The sequence below is a fragment of the Salmo trutta genome, chromosome 31 (genome assembly GCF_901001165.1).
Source record: "Salmo trutta chromosome 31, fSalTru1.1, whole genome shotgun sequence".
In the NCBI taxonomy this organism is placed as follows: Eukaryota; Metazoa; Chordata; class Actinopteri; order Salmoniformes; family Salmonidae; genus Salmo; species Salmo trutta.
In genome coordinates, this window is record NC_042987.1 from 16,545,803 (window position 1) to 16,565,902 (window position 20,100).

General features: G+C 42.9%; 1 protein-coding gene across 1 annotated transcript; it reads right to left on the reverse strand.

Annotated features, from left to right (window-relative positions):
- Positions 1–519: 519 nt before the first annotated feature.
- LOC115169642 (insulin-like growth factor-binding protein 3) lies at positions 520–14,275 on the reverse strand. Its single transcript, XM_029725465.1, has 4 exons — positions 13,846–14,275; positions 12,131–12,387; positions 10,644–10,763; positions 520–1,375 (listed from the first exon to the last, which is right to left on the reverse strand). The coding sequence occupies exons 1-4, from the start codon at positions 14,207–14,209 to the stop codon at positions 1,250–1,252; spliced, it is 867 nt and encodes a 288-aa protein (XP_029581325.1). The 5' UTR covers positions 14,210–14,275; the 3' UTR covers positions 520–1,249.
- Positions 14,276–20,100: the final 5,825 nt, after the last annotated feature.

Here is a 20,100-nt window from a genome sequence, read left to right on the forward strand (position 1 = left end):
CATAGTCACTTTAATAACTCTACCTACATGTACATATTGCCTCACCTAAACCAGTCCCCCCCGCACATAGACACTGTACCAGTACCCCACTGTATATAGTGTCACTATTGTTATTTTACTGCTGCTCTTTAATTACTTGTTACTTTTATTTCTTATTCTTTTTTTAAACTGCATTGTTGGTTAGGGCTCGTAAGTAAGCATTTCACTGCTGTATTCGGCGCATGTGACTAATATAGTTTATTTTATTGTCTCAAGACTACAAAATCCTTCTTTAACCCATCTCCTCCCCTTCATCTACACTGATGGAAGTAACATCAATAACGGATCATAGCTTTCACCTGGATTCACCTGGTCAGTCCACATCATGGAACGAGCAGGTATTCCTAAAGTTTGGTACACAGTGTATATGAGTTGCAAAAGAAAGATGAGAACAACATCCAAGCTTTATAGTCAACTCCCTTAAAGGGTCCTGAGGAGAAGACAGTGATCCTACAGAGAGATACTGAATGGACTAAAATCTGAGTTATGTACCCTCCGGCACAAAGTGGGAAAGCATTTTATGACATTGTACTGTGCCACAGGTTGGTCGCACACCAGCACCCCATAGCATACGGTTACACGGATAGACAATTGTACTGTACACACAGACACATACAAACACACACATTTAAACAAATACATACAGTAACATATCAAACATACAGAACAACACACATACAAATATAATCATATCATGCAGCCATACAAACACGCACACACGAGTATAGTGCCACCTAGCTGTGCGTTGGTGTACGCCTCTCATTGAGGGTCGAGACGAGCACTGTATATGATCCTCTGTCGTCAAGTCTGTAATCATCAAAGCTAGCCCTGTGCTATGGAATGAATGATTACATCTCATGTGTCCTTAGAGTTACATATACCAAGTCTGGTCTGCCCTTTCAGTCTATGGAGAATCCATCCACACACTGTTTACAGTACATAGGAGCAGCACATTGCATAAGGGGGAGTTTGCTGGACACAAGGAGTGTGATTGGATGAGTCCTGTCTTCGTCTCAAGCCACTCCCCCTGCTCTGCCCTCCATAAGGTCCCATGGGCCAAAGAGTCATCAATGCCAGCCAACACATGTCCAGGCCCAGCCATTTTGGAATCTTTTGAATCCCGATATCTTCAGTTTCTCTGTGTATTCATGGGTCCTTTTTCTTTCTCTCACCCTCTCTTTCTCTCTCTTTCTTTCTCGCTGCTCTTGTCTTATTGGCTCTCTGAGTTGTAGCACTGAGCATCTCCTCTCTCCTTCCCGTCGAAACCTGGCAATGGCTGCCCATACTTATCGACACACCAGCAAAACCCTCGCTTTCTGCCCTTGGATGGACGACACTGTGTGAGAAAGAGAGACATACAGGGAGAGAACATATTAGAAAAAGATTTAGACTATTAAATAGACACCGGAGATCATCTCCAGGTATTCCCAATGCCGTCGGGGGTATGCCAAATACAAATGTTATTCACATTTTAAAAACTTTTTTTTTAAATGCCAAAGAATCTTCACATTTTCAAACAGTCCATTTAGTAAGGCCCGCGTTCATCGAGACTCATACCAGCTCTACTGGTAGTACTGCTACTACCAGCAGTACTACACCTGCACCTGTCGATGACACAAGTTGTTCTGCTTCCACAAGCACATCCAATGCTAGCATCAGTATTTCTACATTTGTTGCTAGCCCAGCTAGCATGGACACTGACAGTTGTGAATCTGATGCAGCCAGAGATCTACTGCCCCCTTACCCGGGAAAGCACCGAACATCAGACAGGGACATTGGACCATCGAAGAGGTGCAAATATGAGAACTACATTGATTTGGGGTTCACTTATATTGTGAATAGTGCCTTTCCTCAGCCACAGTGTGTTATATGTGCAAAAGTACTATCTCACAACTTGATGAAACCGTCACTTTTGAGCAGACATTTAGAAACAAAACATGCCAATTTGAAAAATAAGCCACGGGAGTTTTTGAGCGAGAATTAAGACGACTTTTGAGTAAGACATGTATAAAAGAAACAGATACCATTAATAAGAAGGGGCTAGAAGCGTCTTATATGGTGAGCTACCGAGTGGCTAGGACAGGCAAGCCCCATACTATTGTGGAGGACTTAGTTCTTCCTGCTGTCGCAGATATGGCTGGGATAATGCTGGCGAAAAGGCAAAAAAAAACTATACAGACAATACCTTCATCAAACAACACTATTTCACGATACATCAGTGACATGGCAGGAGATGTTTTATGCTTCGCATACAAGCGAAGCATAAATTCATAATTCTATGCATTACAGCTGGATGAGTCAACAGACGTGGCGAGCCTGGCACAGCTCCTGGTATATGTCCGTTACGTTTATGGTCAATTAAGGAAGACATCCTCTTCTGCAATCCACTGGAAACCAGGACAACAGGAGAGGATATTTTTTAAGAATGGACAGCTTTGTGACATCAAATGGACTTTGGTGGTCAAGATGTGTTGGTAGCTGTACTGATGGCGCAAAAGCCATGACAGGGAGACATAGTGGAGTGGTAACGCGCGTGCAAGCAGTTGCTCTTGATGCCACTTGGGTACACTGCAGCATCCACCGAGAGGCTCTTGCTGCCAAGGGAATGCCTGACAGCTTGAAAGATGTTTTTGACACGACAGTGAAAATGGTTAACTTTGTTAAAGCAAGGCCCCTGAACTCTCGTGTATTTTCTGCATTATGCAATGATATGGGCAGCGACCATGTAACGCTTTTACAATATACAGAAATGCGCTGGTTATCAAGGGGCAAAGTATTGACATGTTTTTTTTTATTGAGAGACGAGCTTAAAGTTGTCTTTACTGACCATAATTTTCACTAGTCTGACCGCTTGCGTGATGACGGGTTTCTCACACGACTGGCCCATCTGGGTGATGTTTTTTGTCACCTGAATGATCTGAATCTAGGATTACAGGTACTCTCCTCAACTATATTCAATGTGCTGGACAACATTGAGGTTAGGATTAAGAAGTTGGAGCTCTTCTCTGTCTGTGTTAACAAGGAAAACACAGATCTTTCCATCATTGTATGATTTCTTGTGTGCAAATGAACTCAAGCTTATGGACAATGTCAAATGTGATATAGCGAAGCACCTGAGTGAGTTGGGTGCGCAATTATGCAGGTAATTTCCTGAAACGGATGACACAAACAACTGGATTCATTATCCCTTTCATGCCCTGCCTCCAGTCCACTTACTGATATCTGAACAAGAAAGCCTCATCGAAATTGCACCAAGCGTTTCTGTGAAAATTGAATTTAATCAGAAGCCACTGACAGATTTCTGGTTTGGGCTGCGCTCAGAGTATCCTGCCTTGGCAAATCACGCTGTTAAGACTGATGAACCTTTGCAACCACATACCTATGTGAGAGTGGATTCTCGGCCCTCACTAGCATGAACACTAAATACAGGCACAGACTGTGTGTGGAAAAGGATTTAAGACTGAGACTCTCTCCAATACAACCCAACATTGCAGAGTTATGTGTATCCTTTCAAGCACACTCTTCTCATTAACCTGTGGTGAGTTATTCACAGCTTTCGATTAACAAATAAGGTTTTATATGTAAGATGGTTAAATAAAGAGCAAAATGATTGATTATTATATTATTATTTGTGCCCTGGTCCTATAAGAGCTCTTTGTCACTTCCCACGAGCCGGGTTGTGACAAAATCTCACTCATTCTTATGTTTAATAAATGTATTGTATAGTGTGTGTGTGTGGCAGGTTTACAATGATGGCAAAAAAACATTTGAGAGTGTGCTGACCCTGGTGCTAGAAGGGGTACGCAGCTGGAGGTTGAATGTTTGCAGGGGTAATGGACTATAAAAAGTTTGGGAACCACTGATCTAGCACAATGGCAATAAAAAAAGGATGCAAAGGAAGTGGGACAATAAATGGTTAAGGACATTAATGTCCATTTTGCACTGAGGAGCGGAGGAGACTTGGCCATGGGACGCATGCTGGTGGTATTTTCAGCTGCTTTTACGGTCTACCTCCAGTTCCACACACATATAGAGAGCTTTAAGGTAAACAGAAACCTGGTCAAATATTTGCTTAGGCCCGTTTGTGAACAACTGAGACCCAAGATCTATTTTCAGTGAGCCGGTGGCCAGTACAAATCATCTGTTGCTGATTATACCCCACAGCTCCAAATTATGGGTACTACACATGACTTACAGAGTCTCTGGAGCAACCCAAGTGCTGTTATTTTAGTGCCAATTTTACTGAAGGTCACAGTCCTCTCTAGTAAAACATGCAGGAATTCATTTGAAAGGCAGGAGAACAAACGGCATCACTCTGTAAAAGAGTAGATCAGAATGGAAGTCAACCCTTTCTCTGCTTGATATTACATTTGCCTTGGTATCTGACCCCAGAGAGCATAAGTTAATCTCAACCCTGTAAGAGTGACAGGGTACAGTAAAGTGTATGTATTGGACTAAAACAAATGATGTTTGATGAGAATTTTATCTATACAAACCATCAAGTAATATCATTTTAGTCAACTCCACATGCTGAGAGGTGCGGTCATATTATTTATGGGTACTACGGGGCGGCAGGTAGCCTAGTGTTTAGAGCGGACTAGTAACCGATAGCAAGATCGAATCCCCGAGCTGACAAGGTAAAAATCTGTTGCTCTGCCCCTGGACCAGGCAGTTAACCCACTGTTCCTAGGCCGTCATTGAAAATAAGAATTTGTTCTTAACTGACTTGCCTCGTTAAATAAAGGTAAAAAATGTATATTTTCAAGGCAGAGTAATTAAAAAGATGGACTTGGAGTCAAAGAATGACTCCACTTAATTAACAGTAGCTTGGAATCTAATAAAAGTAATAAAAAGAAGACAAAAGCCAGAAAAAAATGCATTTAAAAGCTGCTTTAAAAGCACCTCTCATACATAATCACTTTTCCATTTCTGTCATCTAGCTTCAAAGGCTGCACGTAAACTCAAATCCAACTTTATTTGTCACATGTGCTGAATACAAGTGTAGACCTTACAGTGGAATGCTTACTTACAAGCCCTTAAACAACAGTGCAGTTCAAGAAGAGTTAAGAAAATATTTACCAAATAAACTAAGCAAAAAATAATATAAAGTAAGACAATAAAATAACAATAACAAGGCTATATACAGGGGGTACCGGTACCGAGTCAATTTGCGGGGATACAAGTTAGTCAAGGTAATTTGTACATGTAGGTAGGGGTGAAGTGACTATACATAGATAATAAATAGCGAGTAGTAGCAGAGCGCAAAACAAATGGAGGAGGGGCGGGGGGGGTCAATGGAAATAGTCCGGTGGCCATTTGATTAATGTTCATCAGTCATATGGCGTGGGGGTAGAAGCAGTTAAGGAGCCTTTTGGTCTTAGACTTGGCGCTCCGGTACCGCTTGTCGTGCGGTAGCAGAAAAAAACATTCTATTGGCCTATTATATAGGTCCTGGATGGCAGGAGGCTTGGCCTGGGCCGTATGCAGTACCCTCCATTGTGCGTTGCGGTCAGATGACAAGCAGTTGCCATACCAGGCGGTGATGCAACCGGTCAGGATGCTCTCGATGGTGCAGCTGTAGAACTTTTTCAGTCTCCTGAGGGGGAAAAGGTGTTGTCGGGCCCTCTTCATGACTGTCTTGGTGTGTTTGCACCATGATAGTTCATTGGTAATGTGGACACCAAGGAACTTGAAACTCTCAATCAGCTCCGTCGATGATAGCATCCTCCCGGATACTGCACTGCACTGTTGTTTTGCGGGCCTGTTCGGCCCGCCTTTTCCTGTAGTCCACGATCAGCTCCTTTGTCTTGCTCACATTGAGGGAGAGGTTGTTGTCCTGGCACCACACTGCCAGGTCTTTGACCTCCTCCCTATAGGCTGTCTCATCATTGTCATCAGCAAAATTAATGATGGTGTTGGAGTCATGTTTGTCCATGCAGCATGGGTGAACAGGGAGTACAGGAGGGGACTAAGTACACACCTCTGAGGGGCCCCAGTGTTGAGGATCAGCATGGCAGACCTGTTGTTGCCTACCCTTACCACCTGGGGGCAGCCCATCAGGAAGTCCAGGATCTAGTTGCAGAGGGAGGTGTTTAGTCCCAGGATCCTTGGTATTTTTTTATACCTTTATTTAACTAGGAAAGCCAGTTAAGAACAAATTCTTATTTTCAATGATGGCCTAGGAACAGTGGGTTAACTGCCTTGTTCAGGGGCAGAACGACAGATTTTTACCTTGTCAGCTCGGTGATTTGATCGTGCAACCTTTTGGTTACTAGTCTAACGCGCTAACCACTAGGCTACTTGCCACCCCAGTAATGAGCTTCATGGGCACTATGGTGTTGAGCACTGTCAAGGAACAGCATTCTGGTGTTCCTTTTGTACAGGTGGTAAAGGGCAGTGTGTCGTGCGATTGTGATTGCATCATCTGTGTATCTGTTGGGGCAGTATGCGAATTGGAGTGGGTCTAGGGTATCCGGGAGGATGCTGTTGATGTGAGCCATGACCAGCCTTTCAAAGCACTTCATGGCTACCGACGTGAGTGCAACGGGGCGGTAATCATTTAGGCAGGTTACCTTCACTTCCTTGGGCACAGGGACTATGGTGGTCTGCTTGAAACATGTAGGTATTACAGACTCGGTTAGGGAGAGGTTGAAAATGTCAGTGAAGACACGTGCCAGTTGGTCCATGCATGCTTTTAGTACACATCCTGGTAATCCGTTTGGCCCCGCGTCTTTGTGAATGTTGACCTGTTTAAAGGTCTTGCTCACATCGGCTACCGAGAGCGTTATCACACAGTTGTCCAGAACAGCTGGTGCTCTTGTGCATGCTTCAGTGTTGCTTGCCTTGAAGCAAACATAAAAGGCATTTAGCTCATCTGGTAGGCTCACGTCACTGGGCAGCTCGCGTCTGGGTTTCCCTTTGTAGTCCGTAATGGTTTTCAAGCCTTGCCACATCCGACGAGCGTCAGAGCCGGTGTAGTAGGATTCAATCTTAATCCTGTATTGATGCTTTGCTTGTTTGGTGGCATAGCGGGAGTTCTTATTAGCGTCCGGATTAGTGTCCCGCTCCTTGAAAGCGGCAGCTCTAGCCTTTAGCTCGACGCGAATATTGCCTGTAATCCTTGGCTTCTGTTTGGGATATGTACGTACAGTCACGGTGGGGACGACGTTGTCGATGCACTTATTGATGAAGCCGATGACTGAGGTCGTATACTCTTCAATGCCATTGGATGAATCCCGGAACATATTGTAGTCTGTGCTAGCAAAACAGTCCTGTAGCGTAGCATCTGCGTCATCTGACCACTTCCGTATTGAGCGAGTCACTTCACTTCCTGCTTTAGTTTTTGCTTGTAGGCAGGAATGAGGAGGATAGAATTATGGTCAGATTTGCCAAATGGAGGGCGAGGGAGAGCTTTGTATGCATCTCTGTGTGTGGAGTAAAGGTGGTCTAAAGTTTTTTCCCTCTGGTTGCACATGTGACATGCTGGTAGAAATGAGGTAAAACGGATTTAAGTTTGCCTGCATTAAAGTCCCCGGCCACTAGGAGCGCCGCTTCTGGATGAGCATTTTCTTGTTTACTTATGGCCTTATAGAGTTGGTTGAGTGCGGTCTTAGTGCCAGCATCAGATTGTGGTGGTAAATAGACGGCTACGAATAATATAGATGAGAACTCTCTTGGTAGATAATGTGGTCTACAGCTTATCATAAGGTGCTCTACCTCAGGTGAGCAATACCTCGAGACTTCTTTAATATTAGACATTGCGCACCAGCTGTTATCCTGTTGGGGCTAGGGGGCAGTATTGACAATTTCGGAAAAAATATGTGCCCATATTAAACTGCCTCCTACTCAAACTCAGAAGCTAGGATATGCATATTATTAGTAGATTTGGATAGAAAACACTGAAGTTTCTAAAACCGTTTGAATGGTGTCTGTGAACTCATATGTCAAGCAAAAACCTGAGAGAAATCCTACCAGGAAGTGGAAATCTGGATGCATGGGCTCTCTTCAAGTCGTTTCCTATTGAATACACAGTGACGTAGTAATAATTGTGCACTTCCTACGGCTTCCACTAGATGTCAACAGTCTTTACAAAGTTGTTTGAAGCTTCTACGATAAACAGAGACCGAATGAGAAGGAGGGGAAGTTGTTGAGGCAGGGGGTGACATCACTTCTTGGGGCGCGTTCACGAGGGTGGATCCTCCCGTTCCAAAACCTTTTTCAAGACACAGGATCCGTCCGGTTGAAATATTATTGAATCTTCACGTTCTGAAGGCCCTAAAGATTGATGTTTTACAACGTTTGACATGTTTGAACAAACGTAAATACAACTTTTTTTAACTTTTCGTCACGACATCGTCCGCGCGCTTTCTACACTTGTAGTAGCTTACTGGACGCACGAACGACAAGGAGTTATTTGGACATAAATTATGGACTTTATCGAACAAAACAACATTTGTTGTGGACCTGGGATGCCTGGAAGTGCCTTCTGATGAAGATGATCAAAGGTAAGGGAATATTTCTAATGCAATGTATGATTTTAGATGACTCCAAGATGGCGGCTATCTGTATAGCCTAGTGTATTTTTCTGAGCTCAGTACTCAGATTATTGCAGAGTGCTTTCCTCGTGAAGCTTTTTTGAAATCTTTCATATCGTTTGCATAAAGGAGATGTTCATCTATAATTCTTTGAATGACAGTTTAATTTTGTATCAATGTTTATGACAAGTATTTTTGTAAATTGTGGCGCTGATTCACCGGCAGTATTTGAGGGAAAATATTTTCTGAATGTCACACGCCGATGTAAAATGCTGTTTTTATATATAAATATGAACTTTATCGAACAGAAAATGCATGTATTTTGTAACATGATGTCCTAGGAGTGTCATCTGATGAAGATCGTCAAAGGTTAGTGCTGCATTTAGCTCTGTTTTGGGTATTTGTGATGCATGCTAGTTGCTTTGAAAATGGCTGTGTGATTATTTTTGGCAGGGTACTCTCCTAACAATCTAATGTTTTGCTTTCGCTGTAAAGCCTTTTTGAAATCGGACAACGTGGTCGATTCAGGAGAAGTGTATCTATACAATTGTGTAAAATAGTCATATGTTTGAGAAATTGAAGTTATAGCATTTATGAGGTATTTGTATTTCGCGCGACGCGATTCCACTGGCTGTTGACTAGGTGGGACGCAAACGTCCCACCTTGCCCAGGGAGGTTATTGACAAATAGACACTTGTCTTACCAGACGTAGCTTCACCTGTTCTACAGTTCAGCCACGACATGGGGAAACATAAGGTATTACAGTTTTTAATGTCTCGTTGGTAGAAAAATCTTGATCCTAGGTTATCGATTTTATTTTCCAATGATTGTACGTTGACAAATAGAACGGATGGCAGTGGGAGATTACTTGCTCGCCTACGAATTCTCAGAAGGCAGCCCAACCGCCGCCCCCCTCTTTCTCCGTCTTTTCTTCATGCAAATGACGGGATTTGGGTCTGTTCCCGGGAAAGCAGTATATCCTTCACGTCGGACTCGTTAAAGGAAAAAGCTTCTTCCAGTTCGAGGTGAGTAATCGCTGTTCTGATGTCTAGAAGTTATTTTCGGTCATAAGAGACGGTAGCAGCAACATTATGCACAAAATAAGTTAAAAAATAAGTTACTTAATCCTTGAAACTATGTATACATTTATAGTTAATAAGAAATGTTGGGTCTGAGACTCATGGGAATGTCTGCCACTCCCTCCCTGCCTGCCATCTCTGACGATACACATACGTACATTTTAAATAAAGACAATGAGCCTGGCATTTTGGTAAGGCTGGTTACGAGATGACTGTCAAATGGAGGCATGTCCTTTAGGTATGAGACTCAGTGCCGTGGTGTGTAATATAAATGTTGCTTTGCTTTTGGTGGATGCCATGATGGCACTAGTGGACTAAGTGCCTCCATATGAATGCGTCAGGGACACTCATTTATTATAAACAGATTGTGGGCGGACCAGGACCACGCAAATGTGGGAAATGGCTGAAGCTTCTATTTTCTGCACTGCTTTTTAAAAAGTCTGACAATTATGGAGAGCGAGCGGCGGGTAGTGGCGGGTGCCGGCGGCCACCTTGACGCCTGTCTCCCTGGGAGGGTTCACGTTAAATGGCCGTCTTTTGAGCCGTGCAGGACGCTTGCTGTGGTTTAGGGGTCTGTGGTTCCAGGTCTACAGCGCCAACCGTCTGTCTCTATGGTATACCCCAACTGGTGTGGCTGAGCAGTGATGAGGCTCTAATAACTAGTGAAAGACGACTGCAGCAGCGCTAGAGGAACGGATCCACTCCAGATATGAATATTGTATGCATGAGTCAGTCACTGATTTTGGAGTCTTCATTGATGAAGAAAGACTAAGTGGCAAGATGATCAGAAATTATAGTAGTTACAATGTTCTAATGGGGGTGATCGTCCTGGCCTTTGTAACACTGTTCAAATAGGTGGGTCTGGTATCTGGGCTGGTCTTCCTTGGTGAAAGCATGATTGTGACACATTCAGTAATGCGAAGTAGCCTGGGGTGGCTGACTCATAAAATTGCATCGTTTTCCCTACAGTGTGTTTGTACGATTTCCATACCTGTTTTTTCTTGTAGAAGCCCTTCTTGTCACAGTTTGGGATGCGGAAGCCTCTGGGGTTGAGGATGTCTGTGATCTTCAGTCCATTGAGGATACTCTCCATCTCTCTTCGACAGGGACCCTAAACACACAAGACGACACAAGCACAGACTATAATGACCCGTATTACTCCTTCCAAAGCACTCTGCCCACTACAGCTCAGATAATTATGTCATTATGTCAGATAATTATAGAGCCATTACTGCATGTAACTCCGTTCCATCTCATATTGCTCACGTGAACAGCAAACCTGGTTTCAGAAAACAGATAAAGCAACACCTCACGGTACAACGCCTCTCACCTATTTGACCTAGATAGTTTGTATGTATGTATTGATATGTAGGCTACTTGTGCCTTTTGTAAAAAATGTATTTATGTAGTTCTGTCCTTGAGCTGTTTTCTATTAATCTTCTGTATTATGTCATGTCTCATGTTTTGTGTGGACCCCAGGAAGAGTAGCTGCTGTTTTTGCAACAGCTAATGGGGATCCTAATAAAATACCAAAAGTAGTTATCTAATGGCATTACTCTATCCAATTCAAACAGTGTGCTAACACAAACCCCAACAGTGTGCTTACATGGTACTGTAATTCAATCAGAATGCTCTAGGAACATAGACAGGGATGCTATTGTTGGTATAAGGCAACACCAAACTCCATCTGTAGCCTACAGCACTACCCTTCAGTAGTACGCAAACACTGGTGGTACTAGAGATAAGAAAAAAGAGGCAACTAATAGGAAATTAATTCATCTGACCACCTTGTGAGGGCTTACGCTTTGCTGTAAGCCGCTTAAAAACTCTAATACTTTACACAAAGGGATAGGCCAGGGGATAACCGCGCAATCAAAGAGGTCCTAGAAAGGAGCCGACAGGTCTTGTCCTCAAGTCCAGCTCCAGTCGCTGATCAAAGCAAGGCAAAGCAAAGCTCATTCCTCGTGCTGCACTTGTTTTCCTGCCGCCGGGTCAAAGGCAGGATAAAAAATAGAAAGAGGGAGGGAGGGTCCAAACAGGCACACGCAGAGGCCCAATCCATCATCAGCTTGTTCTGAGGCTCTGCGCTCCCCTCCAGCCCGCCAATGCTCCCCTCCGTGCCCCTGGGCGGCACGCGGACGCCTTGCGGCGAAACAGCCTGACCTGAAGTCAGCTGCAGAGGCAGAGCTACCATGTCCAAATTTGCGCCACGCCAATCTCCCGCCACCACCAATGCGCCCCCACCAGCAGTCAGCAACCATAACCAGAACATTATCACCTGCAGACGGATGGAGAAAAACACCAAAACACTGAGGAAAGGGGGAAGAAAGAGGGAGAAAGGATGAGAAAGGGGGAGAAAAACACCAAAACACAGAGCAAATGAGGATGAAAACATAACACAGAGCAAAGGAGGAAGAGGGGGAGAACATTCCCTAACAGAATGTTCCTAGAAAGGAAAACAGTGGACCTGGCACTTACATACTCTGGGTCCTGCTTGGCTTCCAGGGAGAAGTTCTGTTGGTCTGTGCTGAGAGCTCCAGGGACTTCCTCCATCTTGTAACTCTGGGCCCTCTTCAGCTGCTCCCTGCGGATGACCTCTGCCTTGACAGGGTGGAGGAGAGGGGGGTGATGGGGGATTCTGGGGTAGCCTACAGGAGGTCTGCTGGTGCTGAAGGAGGCTTGGAGCACTGGGGCGGTGGTGTTTCGCACCTCCTCCTGAATACCACCATCATTTTCTGCCAAAAACAGAGAGGGGGGATTATTTTGTTTGTGAGTTTATGTTGTGGCATATTTGGAAGCATTCCCAATACTTAATATTTTTTTATTCAAATGTTTGTATTTTGTTTAGCCCAGCAAGGGCTCATCTTCCAAGAGTCCTTAAGAAATGTAAAAAAAAACATACAGTAAATTATTCATATATAATAATTCTAATGGATCACAAGAATCATGTGAATGGTCTAGATGTGCTGGTTCAGGCATTTTTTTGACAATCCCTTGATGTTCAGCCAAGCTAATAATATACTGAACAAAAATATAAACACACACGTAACAATTTCAAAGATTTTACAGGAAATCAGTCAGTTTAAATAAATTCATTAGGCCCTAATCTATGGATTAAACATGACTGGGAATACAGATATGCATTTGTAGTTCACAGATACCTTAAGAAAATATATATAAAAAATTAAAATGGCCTCACAATGGGCCTCAGGACCTCGTGACAGTATTTCTGTGCATTCAAATTGCCATTGATAAAATGCAATTGTGTTTGTTGTCCGTAGCTTATGCCTGCCCATACCATAACCCCACCACGGGGAGGCGGTTTATGGTAGAGAAATGAACATTCAATTCTCTGGCAACAGCTCTGGTGGACATTCCTACAGCCAGCATACCACTTGAATGCTTCCTCAAAACTTGAGACATCTGTAGGATTGTGTTGTGTGATAAAACTGCACATTTTAGAGTGACCTTTTAGGTAGATCTTGGCAAAGGAGAAATGCTCACTAACAGGGATGTAACAAATTTGTGCACAAAATATGAGAGAAATAAGCTTTTTGTGAATATGGAACATTTCTGGGATATTTTATTTCAACTCATGAAACATGGGACCAACACTGTACATGTTGCATTTATATTTTTGTTCAGTGTAGTTGCACATTAATTACTAATGAAGAAAGGAGGGTAGAGAGGAGAGTTTGATGGTCAGATATTCTTTAAAGATTACAAAATTGAAAAGCAGTTTTGATTTACAATTAGAAACTACAATATAGATGGTTGAAATAAATATTGACATCTGTCAAATAAGACTCATCCCATCAATAATCTCCATGAAACCCTTGTATCACAGTTTTACAATTCCACAAAGTGACAATTATAATAGTCTAAACAGCAGTGATACAGTTAAATTACAAGGTCAAACATCAATATCAGCCAGATAATGGGTTACACAGTATAATTGTTTGTCAATCCAATTGTGTAAATATTGGACATATTACGCGCAGACTGGCTTAATCCTACCGGATAGCTCAAGGTAATAAATTATACTTTAGGCTGCCTTACATCCAGATGTTTCAGATGACAAGCAAAAAAAGTATCGATCTTTTTACAGCTCACATCATCATAATAATGTAATAATCAGTTGGCAAAGCATTCTTAAAAAATGTTCCAAACTGCGTCATCATCTTGGCATTTACCTTGTCTCTCATTGATTATAGTGGCAACAGTTCTTTTAATGGTCGCGTTTGCACACTGTCCTCGTCCTTCTAGCAGAGCTTGGAGAGGTTTCTTCTCGCCGGGCTGGTGCTGGCATGTCATCCCGGAGCCACATCTCCCGGTGTACACTCCGCACGGCTTTCCAAAGGCCAGCGCGCAAGTCATGCAGCACCCGCAGCCCGGTTCGCGAACTTTCTCCGCGCAGTCCTTGGGCAACGGCTTGCACAGGAGCCGGGCTCCAGCATCACATGGTTCGCACCGGATAACCGGCCCTACCGCGACTGATCTCCGCAAAATCGATGCCAGAACAACTGTCAGCCAAAGTCTGCGAAAACACGTCTCCATGGTGATGATATCAGAAGGGTCTTGGTGCGTATTGTCCTGAATTTAACTCTGCATTTCATACAAATGAAGCCACTTTGGACTTAACGTCTCAATATATACAGCCATCCACTGCAAAGTCACACCCCCTCTGAGTTGCCTAAGTGAGGGATTGGAGGGATTGCTTTAACTTCTACTCTGATATTTTCTGAAAAAACGTCCTTAAAAAAAATGTGTGGGCAAAATAATTGATCAAATAAGCAATCCAAATAGGAAACAATCCATCTGATTAAAAAAAATATATATTTCACCTTTATTTAACCAGGTAGGCCAGTTGAAAACAAGTTCTCATTTACAACTGCGACTTGGCCAAGATAAAGCAAAGCAGTGCGACAAAAACAACAACACCGAGTTACACATAAACAAACATACAGTCAATAACACAAAAGAAAAGAAAAATAGAAAAATCTATGTACAGTGTGTGCAAATGTAGAAGAATAGGGAGGTGATTGAACAGCTAATTACTCTCAAACAGATTGTTTTGGATTTTCTCTAGGTATGCCAGCACAATAACTAGCTTCATTTTAATTTTATGAAATCTCTACAAACTTACATTGGATGAACATAACAAAATATAAGAAGATGTTTGATGCTGTTCTAAGGGCTCTTGATTTCAGTCAGGGTATTTTACGTGAATTTCATAGAATACCAGTTTTAACAAGAATAAAAAACCTTACGCCAAGGAAATTGCTAGAACACTTGCCTGAAAGACAAATAAAAAGTGGCTAAATCAACCTCAGTGGAAGAGGTTTAACCCCTAATAACAAAAAGAATGTAAATACATATTTAGCTTCCAGTTAATGTTTATACCAAGTGGAGAGTCTGATGTTTCTGATGCAGTTGGAACTGAGTTGATAGCCCATAGCATTCCAAAGTTAGAGCTAAAAGTCTGATCCCATTGGACACTTCAATTCAATGTCTATTTCATGTTGGTTCAACCAGTGTGTGCCCAGTGGGATGGCACCTGTGTCCCCAAATGTTTGGATATGCTAGTAAAGTTACCAGGTTGTTAGTTTCTTTAGGCCACTTGGAAACAATGGTACAGTGAAGCCTTATTATTACAACAATTATTATCTAGGATAGTATGGAGTATGGAGCGAACGGAGTACGCCGGGACCCCTTCGATGTCCAGAGGGGGCGGAGGAACCTCCCGCACCTCAGACTCCTGGAGCGGGCCAGCCACCACCGGCCTGAGGAGAGACACATGGAACGAGGGGTTAATACGGTAATCAGGGGAAGCTGTAACCTATAACAAAGCCCTGTTTTTCATAGTAACACAGCAATATATTTTGGCGCATATGCTACCAAATTGCTGATGTTTTTTAAAACCCTGATCGGTGACCAACTTAATAATTTGGTGGTGTAAGGGGTGCGTACTGGCAGCAGAGAAGTCAGATGCAGGAGAGCAAAAACTGTGTTTCCAACGGCGCAGTTTAATAATAAAAACCACCGGAAAACAGAACAATCAATAAATGGGTACAAAACCCGACGCACACCAGACATAACGTGCACAAACACTTACAATAAACAATACCGGACAAGGACATGGGGGGAACAGAGGGTTAAATACACAACATGTAATTGATGGAATTGAAACCAGGTGTGTGGGAAGACAAGACAAAACAAATGGAAAATGAAAGGTGGATTGGCGATGGCTGGAAGACTGGTGACGTCGACCGCCGAACGTCGCCCGAACAAGGAGAGGGACCGACTTCGGAGGAAGTCGTGACAGGTGGGTGTTTGTTTTTGTCCTATTTCACACATGTACAATTGTGTATTAATTGGAAATAAGTGGACAAAGTCCCAAGATTTCTTTAATTTTTGCAATGTGTGACTGTGGCTACAGGAACAAAGAAGAGGCCTTCAGACTGTGCTAAGTAGTGCACAGTGGCCATGGCAGGTGCCACCCTTTTAAGGGCACGTTCAAAATGTAAGTGTGCACCAATGTTTCATAATGCACTTGTCATGAATCATGGTAGGGCCAAAATGAGATACTTTGGACCAGCTATCCAGGCTCGGTGTCTGTGTGTCCAGGAAGAGTACAATGACAAAATTGAAACAGATTGGCGAGTCATGGGATGAGAAAGGTCTCCAGTGGAAGAGAGATAGGGAGTGTGTCCAGCTCCAGACTGCAGGGAATGTAGTTTGTCCTGACAACACAACACAACGATGATCGAATGGTATGTATATAGCTATTGAAATGTGTTGATGGTTTATGTTCATTTTATATACAACCATTTTAACAACAAACTAGAGTATTATACGTGGCTGTACACTGAGTGTACAAAACGTTAAGAACACCTTCCTAATATTGAGTTGCCCTCAGAACAACTTCAATTCGTCTGGACATGGACTCTACAAGGTGTTGAAAGCGTTCCACAGGGATGCTGGCCCATGTTGGATCCAATGCTTCTCACAGTTGTGTCAAGTTGCGCCCTTGGCAATGGGTGTGGCTGAAATAGCCGAATCCAGTAATTTCAAGGGGTGTCCACATACTTTTGTAGATATCATGTATATGTTTGCATTTTATTATTATTTTTTGGATTATTTTTATTGGGATTTTTGACAATTAACAAAGCAGTAGGAAATGAGTGACAGGTCCTTGGGTAGCGTTAATCGCACATGCCTTGATATCTGGTGCTGTCACTGGATGTGTACTGGAGGCGAAGTCAGGTGCAGGAGAGCAGAGTGAAGTGAACAGGCGCACACTTTATTCCGGTAAAATAGCAAAAGCACAAACAACGTGCCCAAAACACGGAACATAGACAAATGTCTGGCGCGTAACAACATTTCCAATAGACAAAATACACGTAACACAAACAATCTTACACAAAGACATGATGGGGAACAGAGGAATAAATACATGTAGATTGATTGAATGATAGAATGAAAACCAGGTGTGCAGGGAACAAGACAAAACAAATGGATACAGGAAAAATGGAGCTGCGATGGCTAGAAAGCCGGTGACGTCGACCGCCGAACGCCGCCCGCACAAGGAGAGGAGCCGACTTCGGTTGGAAGTCATGACAGGTGCGTTACCGCTAAGCCACAACGTCAGTATTGCTGTATTAATTTAATATATAAACCTGTAATGATCTCTGCCAGTATCTATAATCCAATGTTTGAGAGTGAACAGGTCCAACTACTAGGGATTGAAGCTCTTGCTGAGAGCCCATCCCCTGGATTCGTGTTGTACAGTACATGGCAACTCACAGTAGCTGTCCTTTATAAAATATATTAGGTGGCTACAGCTCTGATTGGTTGCTACCTACCCCAACAACCGATTAGCAGGGCCTACCTGACTCATAAAGCTTGCACACGGTAATAATCGCTTGTAACAGTAATAAAGCAATACAGGCCCAATATGTTTACGAGAATGGAAATCTAATCCGATTTGACATAAAAATTTAAATCTGAATGTCCTTTTTTGAATGAATAGCAACAATGTAGTCATTTTGACAATGACACTTAAGCATCAGTTATTTTTTTATGTATGTTTCTTGTGGTGCTTGATATGGAGAAATGCATTTCAACAGGGGGACTTTATGGAACGGGAGGGCCTGTGGAGGGTGTTTAGCCGAGGCTCTGCTAGGGGTGGAAAATTAACTGACAATTAACTGATAATGAACTGCGCTACCTCCATTTCTGCACACGGAATCTAAACACAGTTTGTTCCTTTTTTTGTTCAGGGATGACACTATAAGTAAATACTTTAAATACCTCTGTTATATTAAATATATGGCTGTGTATGGTAGCTGCGTCCACGTAATCGCCTACAGTATAACTTGTTATGACCTCTGTAACTGTTTACAATCCACAAGGCATGTTTGAGAGTGAACAGGTCCAGCTAGCAGAGATTGAAGCTCTTCCTGACAACCCATCACCTGGATCCGAGGAGAGACCCTCTCAACTGAACAGTGATCAAATGGTATGAATTACATAACTTCCGAAACCATGAACTATCCTTTTTGGGTGTAAAATGCAGCTAGATTAGGCTGATACTGGGCATTCGAGGGAATAAGCAACATTTGAATGAATTAACCTGTTGCTGGGCTCCTTTCATAGGCCTGTGCATGGAGAAATCCATATCAACTTACAATTGAAATATTTGACAGAAGCATTACACCTCACATAATTTCACCAGACATAAAAAAGAGCTACCACTGGATCATAATGGTTGCGTCTCAGGACGTGTTGGTGCAGATCACCTCCCACAACAGGTCTCCAGATCAGTCCTTGAATTTCCTATATCCATATTTGTGCCAAACACTGAAGACAAACAATATCTCAGGAACGAATTCAAAGAGCTTGTGGGATGTGTCGTTGTGAGACATTTACCACAATTTGTTAAACGGCACTTACCTCACTCTGATATAATGGCAAGGAAATCTGATATCATTATTTTAGGGCTACTGGATGACAGTCAAAAGACATGATGGGGATGATCAAAGTACTTAATGAATGTTATGTCCCATATTTTTCAATAGAAGTCGATGGTAAGACTGTTCAGACCCCGCTTGTGAAGTTGACATTTACAGCTGATTAATTGACAAGACAAAATGCAGATGAGGCAATTGGATATTTGAAAAATGTCCTTACTGCCTGCTGTTGCAGACTTCCACTATGCAATGAACTTCACTGAGCTTATATACAGGGAGATCTACAAGACAACATCCAATGGAGAATATGGGAACTCTACCAATTAAGGAACATGGTGAACAGAATAAATGTTATCTAAAGTGCAGTTGGAGACAATTACAGGCCATGTTCAGAATTTTTTAAAGATGTAACAGATGCCTCCATCATCACAGCTACACTCCGTTACTTTGGCACGGCTTCAGTGCAGGACACAATACACAGACATAGTCCACCAGAAAATGTTCACATCTGCCACCGAAAGAAAACAGAAGTAGTTGATGCTCAGATGTTTGCCATAGTAGACACCTATGTCATGAACGATGACACAGAGATGTCCACCGCCAGCCTAGTGGAGAAAAGCCAAACACGGGGCAAACAACCACAGTCGTTGACCTGTCACTATCCTGGCGGTAGCCATCCGGCCTTCCGAAGTCAGAAACAACTGAGTCACCATGAGCAAAAAGAACACAATATATCAATTGTCGATAATCAAGCTAAAATTTAAGCCAACTTTAAAAGAAACACTGAAAACACAGTTGATGCACTTTTCAGTTATCACAGTGGCCTGCTGAAAGTGTCACTCCTGGAAAATAACTTTCTAGATTCTATACATGAGGGTGAAGGAGAGAGAACCTGCAGGCTGTGGAAATTCAAAAATGCTACATTTGTGACAAGCCGGGAGAACAAAATACAGCCTAGAGGGTCTGAAAGTGCAGTTTGATCTAGCCCTACAAAGCCTCAGTGTGTCTCTTAGACTCCGGTGGAACCGCACAGTGAATACAGAGGGTGGATCAGGAAACAACATAGCGTTGGACTTGAACTACGAACACATCATGTGCACCCCACAAAAGACCTCACCCAACATCAAGGGGCCAATCTCCAGTTTAACATGGCACAGAAAATCAGCAGGACCATTGGAGAGCAGACAGACCTCATGCAGCGATTTGATAAAGACTGGGAGATGAAGCCAGAGTCTGGAAAACACTCAATCTCAAGTAGATCTGAGGACATCAACTATATAGTACAGTAAGTGCGCTTCTTGAAAAGAAGGTGTTTGCTTTGACACCTGGCAGGTTCTACCCAAGCTTCCAGAACTTCCAAATAGACCTGTTGCACAAATTGGACTATGAGGTACTAGTGTTGTGGATCAACATCCACAAACTGAACTTACACTGTGAGAATAACAAACATGGCGAACAAGATGTGGCCTCACACCA

Excerpts from the sequence above, each read along its gene's own strand:
- LOC115169642 (XM_029725465.1), bottom strand. The coding sequence starts at position 14,209 with ATGGAGACGTGTTTTCGCAGACTTTGGCTGACAGTTGTTCTGGCATCG. Across the intron at positions 10,764-12,130 it reads CCAAGCAGGACCCAGAGTAT|GGTCCCTGTCGAAGAGAGAT; the intron begins GTAAGTGCCAGG and ends TTGTGTGTTTAG. Across the intron at positions 1,376-10,643 it reads GCTTCTACAAGAAAAAACAG|TGTCGTCCATCCAAGGGCAG; the intron begins GTATGGAAATCG and ends TTTCTCACACAG.